Source organism: Marmota flaviventris, chromosome 12 (assembly GCF_047511675.1).
Source record: "Marmota flaviventris isolate mMarFla1 chromosome 12, mMarFla1.hap1, whole genome shotgun sequence".
NCBI lineage: Eukaryota > Metazoa > Chordata > Mammalia > Rodentia > Sciuridae > Marmota > Marmota flaviventris.
Genome location: NC_092509.1, coordinates 71,113,398 through 71,128,428, shown reverse-complemented (window position 1 = coordinate 71,128,428; position 15,031 = coordinate 71,113,398). Strand labels below are relative to the sequence as shown.

Below are 15,031 nucleotides of genomic sequence, written 5' to 3'. Positions count from 1 at the left end.
AGAAAAGTGAAAATGGAAACATTTTGTGAGTCTGCACAGTCACTGTCAGGTGAGGATTTATGGAGTTGGCCCCATGAGTGCTTCATTTTGCAGCGTCCTTGCCATAAGACTGTCTTCTTGATGTTTACTCCACACACAACGAAGCTTGTATTATGCAAAGCTCTGTGCTGTCCCTAAGCCTTGTTACTATCTTTGCACATGACAACTCTCTACCTTCAAACCCTCACCCAACACCTCCCAAAGTCCTTGGGAGAACTGTTAAAGGATTCAATCAAATTAATGAGCAAACAACAAAAACAAAAGGTGATTGAAAAGAAAAAAAAAAAAAAAACAGGGCATCAATGTCAAGTAGCAGGCCATCTGTGGCTCTGGCCTGGATGCCTGGCAGTAACAAATGTTCTGAGAAGGAAGAGCCTTTACCTTCAGAGGTGCCCCTGAAATCACGTCTTTCCCATTATCAGATATAGAAACAGACTCTGGGACTGAGCAGTTCGTTCACCTGACTGTTGAGTCACAGAGCACAATTCACACCCGTGCTTCTCTGCTTTGCTCCCATGGACTTTCCATGGTCTATGATTTCAGAAATGGAAATCTTACTCCTGACCTCACCTCAGCCATCTATGCAGTTTGACTGGTTTTGTTGGCAGTAGAGATGGCTTCCATAAATCCTCTTCCTCATCAGGTCAGTTTCCTCCTGGGGAGCATCAATTGAAAGGGGGGACTGTCCAGGAGAGGGGTCAATCTTTGATGAAAACAAGCCAACCAATATTATAAATTGTGGCTTTGTTGGTCCTAATAAACTGAGTGGTAAAAATCCCCAAATCTTGAAGGTGAAAAGTCTGCTTCCCAGTGACTCTTCTAAATGAAAGACTATAGGATTGAGATCCGGGTCTTACAAAAGAAGAAAAAAAATAGCAAATTGGTCTTACTGTGGCACTTGTCTCTTGTCACATGATAGAGGGTCCACAGTTGGTCACCAAGCAGTAGCCTACTGTAGGAAGAAGTCTACGGGACTGATAAGCTAGGAAGCTCAAAGCAGGTGCTCGGCGGTTTGATCAGCACATCTTACTTTCTTCTAACTACTTGGCAGAAAGGAAGTGGGGATGGTTTTCTCTGCTGCCTTTGGGCCCAGAGACATCCTCACTCCTGCTGATAACTGGGATTGCAGCACAGACTGGTAGAAAGTTGATGAGCTCAGGGGTCAGAAATCTAGGCTTGCACTCTGGCCCCATCATTCACAGGAACATTGACTCGGGGAAAAATAATTCACCTCTCTGCTCTTCAGTTTCTTCACCTATAAAACTGGGATAACACCTCCAACACAGAGGTGTTAGAGTTGAATGAGAATGTGTTCTGCACACTCTGTAGGTTCCACCCTCCATCAGCCGTAATGCTATTCCTACCTACTCATCTGTGCGAGTGATGCAAATCCTATACATTATTCACTAGACAAATAAAATCTTTCGTGACGCCTTCCCCTTCACATTACAGAAAGGATCACTGTCTTCCTGGAAGTCTGAAAGCTTATTCCACAAACATTTAGTGCTCTCCAGCTTCACGTGGTTTTTCCTGTTTGCATCTGCATTTCCCAAACCAGATTGTAAGCAAAAGGAGAAAGGGATTATATCTTATTTTTCTTCCCTTCCTCCATGCCTTTACTATTTATTGAGCCCACAGTGGACCATGTACAGCACTGGTTCACATGGCCCCATGGAGTCCAGCTGGGGGGAACATGTCAGGGAGGCTCTCTATGCCCAGCCCAGGCTCTTTTCTAATAGTTGGAGTAGGTACTCCCTGACCTCTTCCTTCATCCTCTGCCTGGGGGAGGAGTCTCCTGCACATGTCCCTGTAACAACCGTCCTCTCCTTCATGGAGACACATTTCACCTATTAACCCACTCACTGTTCCATCCTCATTGTTCACTCATGCCTGGTACATGGGCGGCACTCAGATAACTCAGGTAAACTATTGATTGAGATTCTGGAGAACTGCAGGTAAATTCAACAGTTTGTTTTCTCAGGGACCAGACTGGTTCATGTGCTTTTAGAAACTATGTCCCTAAGCAGCACAGAGGCATCCACTTGTAATTCCTGTGACTTGGGAGGTTGAGGCAAGAGGATCACAAGTTTGAGTCCAGCCTCTGCAATTTACCAAGACCCTGTCTCAATATGAACAAGGGCTGGGGACAAAGCTGAATGGTAGAGTTCTCTGAGCCCAATCCCCAGTGTGGAAAAAGAAAAAAAAGAAGAAATGATGCCCCTGATAAGGTTTCCTTTTTCCTCCAATTTTGAAGACCGGAAAGTTTCTCTCCTGTCTGACTTCTCTTTAGCTGCCTGTTTTGGTTAGACTGTCAGTTGAGAACCACAATAAATGCTTGCCAAAAAGCAGCTGAAGAGCTGTGAACTGTGATTAATCAAGTTCTGTTGATGAAAGTAGGATGGAGACTTTAGCCACTCTTGGCCCACATTTTCACCCCTTCCCATCAGAGTTTAAGGGCATCCCAAGAAGGGAGCAGCTCCTAAGATCCAGTGGCAGAACCTGTGGTCTCTGGCTACCCACACCAATTGCCACCACAGTGATCTATAAGAACAAGAGCACTCAGCTGGGAAAGATGAGCCCAGATCCACTTCTTCCTAGCTGTGTGGCCTTTGTCAATTCATACCAGTCAGTAAAATGGGGGAATATCCCCTGCCCAAAGAGTACTATGCATTTTAAAGGAGGTAATATAGAAATAGAAACAACTGGATTGTAACATCTGTTTACACATTTTAATGTAATGGAAATTAAAAAAGAAAAAAAAAAGGAAAGGGATTTTGCAAATAACACAGGTACCTGTGATGTCAGAGACAATACACCTCATCACTTGTATGCCACCATCAGAGCTTCCTAACATCCAAAGCTTGTAAATTCCTTCACTCAGTGCAGAAATCCTGCTACAAACAAGGGTGATGTCTTCCTACAGCACATGCAATCAGATTTTTTCACCATAATTGTAATCCAAAATAATAGAACTATCTCCCAGGAAAAGCAATCCCTCCCTGCTGCTGTCTCTCCACAGCCCTCTCCCTTCACTCCCAGCTTCTCCACCCCTCCTGCACCCAACATGCACATCACAAAGAACATTTTTTTCCACTGCCACATCCCAAAATAATCAGTAAGGGAAGCGACTGCATGAAGACAGATGAATCTGGAGTGAAAACCCAGTTCGTGCCCCTCTTAAACTGCAATCTGGGAAAAGTTCTTTTGTGTCTCTGAACTCAGTTTTCTCACCTGTAAAACAGGGATAAGAAAACCTATCTGCAGGTAGGGTTGTTGGGTAGTGAAAATTAACACCCAGCATGTCTCTGGTGCTAGTTCAGGACTGTTTCTAGTCCCTTCTCTCCTCTTTAGGGGGAGCTCCCCTGTCACTCTCAGTATCCTGTCATGCCCAGTGAAAATCCTGCTAGTCAGGCCTGGACAGCGACACCTGGGAGGCCTCCCCAGCCACATGACACAACTTGTCACTTAAGAACTTCTCCTAATCTGCTCTGCTCTCATACTGTTTTCAAAGTATTTATTTATTGTTTTGGTACCAGGGAGTGACCCAGGGACACTTTACCATTGAGCTACATACCCAATCTCCCTACATTGCTGAAAGTTTTGCCAAGTAGCTCAGGCTGGCCTCCAACTTGCAATCTTCCTGCCTCAGCCTCCCAAGTCACATGATTATAGGTGTGTGCCACCAAGCCCGGCCATTTTTTTTTTAATGCTTCATATCTATGGAACATCAAATCCAGCTATATTTAATGACCTGCACATTAAATACTAAAACACATATTTCATGCAAGTTCAGGTTCTTTTAGACTGTACCTACAGGACTAAAATGGTTAAGAAACATCATTGTGGAGCCTTATAAATGTGATCAAGAGAGGAAACAGAGCAGGGACAGCACTGCTATTGCTTGAAATCACTGTTGGGTGCTTTATGTCATCCTATTTTCCATCCCCAAATGGTACCTCTATATTCAGTTGGGGAAGCTACCAAAGGTCAAAGCACTAATCAGGGGTAGAGATATACAGGGCAACAAGAACTGATGGGTAACAAAGCCATCCTCATTCCCACAATCTTTCAGAATGTGCCTAGGCACAAAAGAGAAGAGGAAGATCTGGGGGTCTAGAGTCTCACTGGAGCTGGATGAAATATAAATCAGGTGAGAAAAGTAACTATGATATCATGAGAATGTTCATAAAGAAGTAACACAGGGCCCATCAACACAATAAAAGCTTAATAAAACCATGGAACAGGGTGGGAGTAACCAGGATTAGTTTTCTGGAGGAGAGGAAGAAGGGATGTGGAAAACAGAAGGTAGTCCAAGTTTGTGCCAAAGGTGGGGACATCAACTGAAATGCACCATGGCAGGCAAAACTTTTTAAAAAAGAAAAAAAAAAAAAAAAAAAAAAACGGTTCTAGAGGAAAAACAAGCTGATTTGCTGGCTAGAAAAGAACTCTAAGAATAAATGAGAAATGAGTGCTAATTTCTCTCAGAATTCTGAACACTGCCCCATTTCCCAAAATAAACAAACCAAAAATGAAATCAAATAGCATTCCCCTGCTCCTGAGAAGAGAGCTGCAATTATTATTTTCTTTTTTCTAAGGAAAGAAAAAAATTAACTGGGAAGAGCAATTATTGTCATTAACGACATTAAAAAATCATGACCTTTTCAACTCTCAACATAAAATTATCATCTTTTCAAACAGCTGTCATACGCCATTATTTCATTTTTACTTCCCACCAAGTAAGAGTGTCAGGATAGCCTCTTGCCTTCAGGGTCGACCAAAACTAAAGGGTGGAGTAGATCTAGAACTTGGGTCAAAGTCTCTCCACTAACTCCAAAACGGTGTGTCTGGTGGGGGAATTCATGTATTGCTGGTATCAACTGAGGACAGATGAGGAGGAGGAGAGCCGAGGCAGACACGGCTGGCCACCTGCCAGCATCTGTTCTCCTTTCTAAATTACTGTATTTCTACCTGGGCACATGACCACCCAGAATAAAGCCCACATTTCCCAGCCTGCTTTGCAATGAGATGTGGCCAGGTGACCCAGTTCTAGCCTATAGGATGTGAACAAAACAACCAACCAACTTCCTAGTCTTGTTCTTCAAGAAAAGGCATGTAGCCAGGCTTCCCTTTCCCCTTCTACTTTCTGGAAAAGGGGGAAAAAAAGAACATATGGCTGAAGCTGGAACAACCATATGGGATCCCAATATGGAATTCATGTGTGAATACAGCAGAGAAGGCAGGGCTTCTGAAGACTGCAAGGAATCCAGATGAAGCTTAAACTTTTAGGAAACATTTTGGATCTGTTTAAAGGCAAAAACCAATCTCCCATAATAAAGCTCTCTCGATAGCACTGAAGACCCCTTCCAAAATTCCAGGGCCTTCTCAATTATTCAGAATCAATAAGCCAATTAATATTTAACTAAGAGTCCATAAAAGTTTGAAGTTGTTTGAAGTCTTCTAAGAGCATCTTACATTTCCTCTTTCCTGGGAGTTGTGACCCATGTCATTTTAGAAAACCCCGTACCTAATGCAAGAAGGGATATTCAGCAAAGGTGAGGTGGAAAGAAATAAGAGATGTTTAAGGAAGGTCACGTAGTGGTGGGGGAAGCCTGTATTTGAATGCAAGTGACAATCCAAGATGAAAAGCTTCATAAAGCACTCTGTTAAGTTATAAATGGGTGAAGTAGTGGGGTCAAACATCCAGAGATGTAGGTTACTAATGTCCCTTCCCCCAGAACAGAAGGTGATAAAAGGAAGCCATTAAGGGTGGGCCCTTTTTCTGTCTGGGTACTCCCAGGCTTGGGGGTGGGGTGACAGAAACATTCATCAGGATAGGATCTGGCCCAGCAGGTGGAAGGGAAGGAGGAGCTCTGCAGGACTGAGCAGATGCTCATCAAAGTCCCTTAGCACTGGCACTGAGCCAGGATTTTAAGGAGCCCAGGTGGGGGCAGAGTGGGAAGAAAGATGTGGATTCCAAGGGACAGGTATTGTATAAGGCTGAGGCAGGAGGCCACCCGTGAGGCCTGAGGGTGGAGAGTGTGTGGAGTGGGAGTGCAGTGTCTAGACCACCTGCCGTTATCAGAGGGAGAGGAATGAATGCAGCTTACTTGAAATGACAGGATGACAGCAATGACATTATGAGAAGAGAAGCAGAAAAGTGCAAGCGCATATTTAGAAAATGGCAACTGTCTCTTCACCATCAAGTTCTCCTGGGGAGCTGCCCAAGACAGCACCAGGTCTCTATCCAGACTGAGACCTCCAGATAAAGGGGCTCTTCCTCTGACCATTCTTCGTCCCTTGAGGGATTCTTCAGAGGTGGGGCAAGGCTCAGCCACATTGGATAAAGACTCTACTTCCAGACCTTTATCACTGACTGGTGGACCATAAGGGCCTGTCTTTGTTCCTCCCACCCACATTCCACCACCAACCTGAAGACTCCGAGAGCAGTAATTATGAGGCAATCAGCATGTGCCTGTTGAATGGGGGACAGCCTCTGTCAGATGTGTCTCAGAGTATAACACGCAGGAGAGATTTATGTGGAAAAAAACGTAAGTCCATTCACCACATCCCAGGGTGACCACTGTAGACCATCACAGACCTATGTCGGGAGGGCAGGGAGGCCAGGGGAAGGGCTGTCTTGCCCCTGGTCAAGGCCAAGACCTAACACTGGGACTCAGAAATAAAACCACACAGAACACCTACCCCATGTCTAATTGCAAAAACTCATTTTGGCCAATAGTTTTCACCTCTTCCTAATGAATTTTTTTTTAATTAGAATTGAGCAAGGTGGACTAGCTTGCAAATATTTAGGGTTTTTTTTTTTTGGTTCCTGACATCCTCTGGGGAATGAACCCAGTTGTAATGAGATGTTGACTGCAGTGAAGAGAAGTAAAGGAAAGCTTGGATAATCTATATTATGGCTGATGCACTGTAACCAAATAGGCAAGACATACTATTATCAGGGCATGTAAAATTCAAAACACACAGAGAAAAAAAATCATAATGTAACCACTATTTTAGAAGTCCACTGGTTTTTGTATTTTTTCCACTTTGTAAAGGCTGCTGGGGTGACCTTGGATGGAGGCAGAACAGAGCTCAGGGTAAATGCAGGCTGCAGCCAATATTCCCCATTGCTAGAGATCCCCATTCTGGTACAGTTCAGTACCATGAGGAAGCAGGTAAGAGTTCACATGTGTACACACAGGCAAAGCAAGATAGAAGAAGCCCGTAAACCCAACAAGACATCAGCAGTTGTCCTGAACAAAGACTGTTGAGAATGTGAGTTTACAAGGATAATTGCCACTCATTACACAGAGTGCAATAACTTTCTTGTTAGCACAAGAATTTGTCAGACGTGTGTCACACGAGAAGTGGAACAGCTGTAACCGTAAGTGACAGGATGCTGAAAAATGGCTGGTTTCCTAAGCACCTGGTCCCCTGAGACCGTAACATAATCTTGTTCTTAAATTAAAACGACAACAACTACAAACAAGCATAGAATAACTCTCCACTGCAGAAGCTGCTGGCTTGCTAAAGTTTACAGAGAGAATTTTCAATATGTCAGTGCGTAAACATGGAGAGGTAGTCAGAACCTGCCTTATTAAACTACTCCATCAAATCACAACATCTGCACTGTTACTCCATCACCTTCACAAGAGGGGTCTGGATCTGAATCCTCGCTCTTGACCACAGCCCCACATCCTTGGGAAATTGTGTCAATCTCTCTGAGCATCCATTTCTGTATAAAAGATAATAATCTCTAATGTACACAGTTGTCATAAGCAATAGAAACCACGGAGTGCCCTTAGCATAGTGCCTGACAAATAGCAGGAAACAGTGTTAAATAGCCCATGCTTAACTAAATGTCACACATGGCTGCATAATGCAGAGGCGACTACCTGTGTATTACACTTTTTAAAAACATTAAGAAATGCAAATGTCACCTGACTCTGAGAAAGTGAGAAAAGACAAGAAGTGGTAATAATTGAGGTTCTCCCTGGATACCCAAGAAATTATGCTCTTCATAGAAGATTGGTTTGGGAAGAAAAATAAATTGCTTATTCTGATTATATGCCACCAGAGCTGCTTTCTTCTAGGTAAGAAGTTGCAGAGAGATTGGTATTTGAAAGCCTTTGGGGGACCCATGAAACAGGGCCTATTTTCTAACTGAACACTTTCGGCAAATTCTCTGTAACAGATATAATGAGCTGTGCCAGTTGACAAAGTGTTTCATCTCCCCACTAAGAGAAGGAAATCTTTTCCCAAGCATACTGCATCTTGTTGATTACTGGATACTCCAAGGCTCACAAGAATGCCACCAGCAGGTGAGGGGTGTTGCTCGGTGGTAGAGCCCATGCTTAGCATGCACAAGGCCCTAGGCTGGATCCCAGCACTAATGGAGACACACACACACACACCAAGACTGCACCTGTTTCTTAGCCAGGGCTCACAGCTTTTAAGGCTGAAACCCTTTTAGAAGAGTAAAGGTCTTTAATTCTTTCCTACAACATGAGAAAGTACCTCAAGTTCTAATTAAACCAAAGCAATTAGCCCCCCACAGATCCTTAACACTGCTTCCCATGGCCAGGCAATCATCTCTATTAAAACCCCTTTTAAAGTAAGGAGCAAACCCAAAGCTCCACTGGCAGACACTTCCTGCTTCCCACAATCCATTACCCCTTTAGACACATTCTGTAAATATGCTCAGGCAAACTCTGCCTGCACAGAGAGCTTTGATGAAAGGACTCCCTTAGACATGATGAGGCAGTTGCCAGAAAGGAGGTGACAAGCAGCAAACGTGACAATCTGGGTAACAAAATCCACTCCCAGAGTGGATGCTCCATCTCCGGTCAGCTGGATAAACTGAAGCCTCAGATTTTCTTCTGGTTGGTTTAACAGTTAACTCGTCAACTCCACCATAACAGAGCACAGCAAGCAAAAGCAGAACCAGAGCCTCCAAGTCTTTCAGTGTAACCAGAACACTGTCCAAACTGATGCTTCACTGGGGCTGTCCTCTCCCATGACCCAATCTGTCACTGAAGCATTGACAGGGTGTGCCTGGTGGTTTAAGAGTGAGTCCAATCTGCTCAAGTTTGCTGTTTCTAGCCCACTGGGAGCCATCCTACCTAAGACTCCCTTTGATGAAGGGACTTCATTGCTATCTGCAGCCCAAGGTGACTTTCATACTCCAAAAAAGGAATAGTTACACAATGGTCAGTGGGCTAGTTACTCAGATTTAAATACCTGCCTCAAGAACTAGGGTTATTTTTCAGCCTAGGCATGTTGCTCCATTAATTTCTCCCTTCTCAATTAAACAAGGACTCCCCCCCCCCTTTCTGTTTACTTGTGTGGTTTTATTTTTGTTTTGTTGTTTTGAGTTGGAAAATTTATCAACCATTAGCAGATATCCAAAATGTTGGTCTAGACTAGCATTGTCCAACAGGAGTAAGATTTAAAAATTTTCCCAGGAGCCACACTTAAAAGGATAAAAAGATTATTATAGAATATTTCATTTAACCTAATATTTCAAAAGTATTATTCATTAAACATATAAACACCAAAGAATTAATGAGACATTTTATATTCTTTTTTCACATTCTTTTTCTCATTCTATTGGGCCGTATAGAACTAGAGCTATGTTCAAATTGACATGTATAACATGAGTATAATTAATTCCGTACTGAATGTTAGAATTGGTTAAGAGTAGATTTCAAGAACTCTCACTGAAGAAAAAAGGTAACTAAGCAAGAAGATGAATATGTTAATTTGCTTCACTGTGGTTCACTGTATATAGCAAAACATGTTATATACCTCTTATTAAGAAGAAAAATGTCTTGGGAAGATTTCTACTATTCACTGTTACAGGAAAATTTAAAGTATTCAAGTAACATGATCTCATTTTAACTTTATAAAAATTGGTATCTATGTGTTCAGATGTACACAGAAAGCAGTCTAAGGAAAAGCATCAAAAATTAGTTATCTTTATCTGAGAGCTAGAATTATGGATAGTCCTCATGTTCTACTTCATACTCTTATATTTTCTAAACTTTTTTCAGTGAGCATGTTTAATTATCATGAAAACTATAAAGCTAGTCTTTAAAAACACCACCACCAATAGCAACAACAACAACAACAAAACTCTGTCCCTTATTTTAACTCTCTCCATTCTGCTGGCACAAGAGCCACTGCCCTATTTACAGCTAACAGAAGGGATGGCCCAAAGTTACGTCCCACCCTGCCATCCCAGCACTGCCATACTTACAGCCAATCATCATGATAGCCACTGCAAAGATCTTCTCAATGTCTGTGGATGGGGCAATATTCCCAAAGCCCACGCTGGTGAGGCTGGTCATGGTGAAATACAACGAGGAGATGTAGACAGAGTTCTTGCTGGGACCACCTTCCCACTTCCCTGAGCCAGATCCATTAAACTGGTAAGGAGTGCCAATGTCCATTGCCAATTGGTAGAGCCAGCTGTTGTTGCGGATCGTCTTGGTGTCCTCGTCAAAGATCTCATAGTCCCCAATGCTGTACCAAATGCAGGCCATCCAGTGTGCAGCCAGCCCAAACACACACACCAGCAGGACCAACACGGCAGCTCCATATTCAATGTAGTGGTCCAGCTTACGGGCTACCCGCCCCAGACGTAGCAGCCGAACAACTTTCAGAGAGCTGAAGAGACTGCTGATGCCCTGTGAGAAGAGGAACACAGGGTCAGGATGGAAGATACGACCCCTCCCCTCCTCCCCACTTGGGCCATTATTTTAAGCATAGTGTATTTTCATGAGATACAATATTATGCAACCCTTAAAAATTAAAATCATAATTTTATTCCCAAGAGTACTGTATGGAGATTTCTCTTAACTTTTTCCTTCTTTCTTTAAAAAGCAAATTAATAGGAATTATGTTGTGCCAAAGTATACAAATATAAGGGAGTATCTTTATATCATTACTTATTTTTAAACAATTTTTAAGGGTTGCACAACATTTGTATTTCACATTCCATTGTGCACAGGCATATAAATATGGGTTACAAAATGGTCAAGAAACACACACACAAAAATTTAACAGTCGTTATTGCTGTATTGTCAGGTTATGAAATTACAGGTAATTTTTTAAACATATTGGTATATATTTGTTAGACTTGTATACACTTATTTTCTGTATCATGACTTTTATAATGAGTAAAAAGGTATTTAAAAACCATGTAAATTTAAAATAAATTAAATAGCTGAGAAGGACTAAGATTGTTTTCTGAGAAAAGTTATAAATTCTTGAAAGACTGTCATTTCTTTCAGGTTAGGGGTTGTATAATCAAACACCATCTATTGAAACATTATCAACTGAGGAAACAGTGCTAGAGGGAGACTCCTGGATTTAGCTAGTCAATCCTCTTCCCTTTTGAACTAGTATTTATGAATTGCACCAGGCCAGGTCTGTTCAATAGCCTTCTATGAAACAGCATGGTGGTAGTGAAAAACACCATCAGAGCAAAAATCTGGAAAACGGCGTTTGGGACCATATATATTGTAAATGTAGACCCTTCCATTACCTCTCAGTTCCCTTGTCTGGACAGTGAAGGGAATATACTATAAGGTTTCTTCTTCTTCTCCAAACACTAACATCCTCTCATCTCTAAAGGGAAATGAAACATATTACAGAAGCCACACCTACTTAAAACCCCAAAACTCCTATTCTAAGGCAAATCCAAGATGTATGAAAAAGTTGAAGTTTCCCTTGCAAAGTTCCACTAAAAAATAAATAAGAAAACAGACTTTTCTTTAAGACTTTGTCCTCCTTTAAATGGCAAAAATCCAAGGAAGGATGATGTCCTTCACCAAGAGGACTGAATGACTTTCCACCATCCTAAACACTAGACAGTTTCTAGGTCACTGCTATTTTCTCATTCACTGTCCTTTAATGGCAACCTGTCCCCCACAAAGGTCAAGTTACATCACAGTCAGAAGGAAAATAGATAAATGCTTTCTGATGCATCTGTGCATTCTTACTCGCCAAGGCCATTTCCTCTCTCTGGGCACATAGCAAAATGACATTTCCCAGTCACCTTCCATCTGGGTGACTATGGGACAAGTTCCTACCAATGAAAAGTGAGATGACTTATGTGTCACTTGCAGGCATAGGCATGCTTTCTCTTTCCTCCATCATGCCTTAGAGGTAAGGCTCATTATGACCTTGAAGCTACCTATTGAAGATGGTGGAATTATAGCCTGCAAGGAACCTAGATCAAGTAAGACTATGTGGAAGGCCCCTTCCCCCAATCCACTTGGATTATAATGTGGTGAACCAGAAGGAAATCTCTAAATAAGCCACTGAAACAGTATTAGCATTCTCCAACAAGCACAGAGCCCTTTTGTCATATGAACACAATCTCACGTAGCACAGCCTTGCCAATACAGACCAGAAAAATCAGGTTGCCACAAAAAGTACTTTTGTTGAGGTGAGGGTGGGAGAGGTGGGATTTATTGCCTTTTAAAAAAACAGTTTTTTTGCCATAAAATTTAAAACTAATCATTTCTTATCCAACACAGAGCAAGAAACAGCTGGATGTAAGAATCATAATGGATTTTTCTTGACCAAGGGAGTACGTCCTTAGGGTCAGCTACCTTGGCTAAATTTACCACCAGTGTGTCCACTATCCTTTCCTTGGTCTCCTTTCCTTTTCCCTCCATGTGATTTTCTCAAATTTCTACCATATAGAGTGGCTGAGAGGGGCTGAAGTGGTGGCTCAGTGGGAGAGCGCCTGCCTACCATGTGCACTGGGTTTGTTTCTCAGCACTGCATACAAGTAAAGGTCCATTGACAATTAAAAATTATTTTTTAAAAAAAGAGAAAGGCTGAGAAAATCCCTTCAGACAGATGAAGGTGAATGGGTATTCCCTCTCCAGAGGGCATTTGCATTGCAACAGAGGGGAAAACCTTAGGAAACCAACTTCCAGTAGTAGAATTACAAGTACCCACTGTCTAGATGAAGGAGATATTTCGGGAGGCAACTGAGCCTTTTTGATGACTCAGAAATCAAATGTCATGTAAGCAGCCACCTACCCTCCACCTCCTCCTAAGGCGGTCCCTGAAGTCATCTTTCAAAGCAGTTCAGCTCCGAAACAGAACTTGGCACAAGAGCAAAAACTGCCTTGTCATTTTTCTTCACCCCTATTCAACTCAGTGACATTTCTGTCTTCCAGAATCCCTGAAAGAATGATCATCCTATCTCTCCTTGACCTTTCCCCTTGGCCACTCCCACTGCCTCTCAGAGATCCCATTCTGTGATGGTCCTTCATGGAAATAAATAAAGAGGCTCCCATCACTTTACCTCACCTCCTTCTAAATTCATCCCTCGTCCCTTCTCTATCCCTTCCCAGTGACCACCTTGGTACCCGAAACCACTACTCAGAGGTCATGCTGTCCTCTAGCCACACCCTCCAGACACACCAAGCACTCATTGTGGGTACACAAAGGCATCACTGCACCGGCTCAGACTAACCCCTTATCCCAGAATGCTTTGCTGTCCTGTTACTACCAGCTAATACAAGTCATCCTACAGGCTTGTCACCAACTGCACCCTGAAGCCTTCAGTGACTACCGTGTAGTCACAATCTCTTACCGACTCCCTGTGTCTACTGTTCTGTACCCATAACCACTTGAACACACGGCTTTGCATGATGGTTTCCTGTACCCATTTCCCCAACTACATTCAGGAACCACATCTTCCTAAAGGCAGAAGTCACTTCCTATTAATTTTAGAAGCCCACTGTATTGAACTGAACTATGTCCTTCCCAGAATCTCAGAATGTGATTTCATTTGGAAATGGGGTCATTGTGAGTATGGTTATTTAAGGTCATACTGGAGTTGAGTGAACCATCAATTCAGCATGACTGGTGTCTTTATAAGAGATGAGATGGACACAGAAGGAGAAGAGCATGTTATAGATGCAGGTACAGGTGATGTGTTTTCAAGGCTAGGAATGCCAAGGATTGCTGGCATAATCAGAAGAAAAATGCATGCAGTTACTGGGCATGGTGGCACACATGGAACACTGAGGCAGGAGGATCACAAGTTCAAGGCCAGCCTGGGCAACTTAGTGAAGTCCCATCTCAAAAAATAAAAAGGGCTGAGGATAGAGCATCCTTGGGGTCAATCCCCAGAACCACAAAAAGAAATAGTTGAAAGAGAAAAAAGAAAGGTGTGCAACATATTCTCCCCCAGTCTGCTGGTACCTTCATTTCAGACTTGCAGCCTCCAGAATGGTGACAGGACAGATTCTATTGCATGAAAACCTGGTTTGTGGTCATTTGATTTGGAAGCACCCCCAAAATTAAGATACCCACACAAGATCTAGAGCACAGTGTCTTTCCAGAAAAAATCTTGAACATTTTCTAAACTGAAATAAAGAGTTATTAGAGAATTCTTTCTCATTTTAAGGAGGTTCTGGAACAATATAAAACAAGAACCTTTTCACTGTGGTGTCTGTCTACCCTGATAACTATTACACAGTGATTGCATAAGTTCTCTTTTATTAACAGCTGGAATTCTAGCTCTTTAAAAGCATTTCAAGCTATTAATTTTGGGGTTTTCCCATTACTTTCCTGAAGTTAAGCAGATGCAATAAATAAAATACTCCAATTTTTTTTTTTTTTAGTGCACTGAAAACATGATAGCACCATATGGTAGGAAAAAAATTTACATTTCCCCAGAGATTTCTGGCATCAGAAAACTCATCTCACATTTCAAATAGTTCCAGATATCACAACCTTGAATTATGAAGAACCAAGAATTTCCAGTCGGGTGGACATGGATGAAGGGACAGTAAGACTCTATACTGCTGAGCTTCACCCCTGAAAGCCAACAACTATAGCTGGAGGGAAAGCTTTGGAAATGTAAGTAACCCTGCTTCTAATAATACTGATGCAATTCAAACCAAATGGACACTTAGCAGTCATCAGGATTATTCGTGTGCAAACTACTAGGGTTTCA

At 42.3% G+C, this 15,031-nt stretch overlaps 1 protein-coding gene across 2 annotated transcripts in view; it reads right to left on the bottom strand.

Annotated features, from left to right (window-relative positions):
• The window catches only part of Kcnh1 (potassium voltage-gated channel subfamily H member 1), a 361,447-nt gene that overhangs the window by 204,163 nt on the left and 142,253 nt on the right, over positions 1-15,031 (bottom strand). For both annotated transcript variants that reach the window (XM_027934788.2, XM_027934789.2), the window contains exon 7: positions 10,301-10,730. In XM_027934788.2, the coding sequence (XP_027790589.2) occupies positions 10,301-10,730 (430 nt within the window). The remainder of the gene's footprint in view (positions 1-10,300; positions 10,731-15,031) is intronic.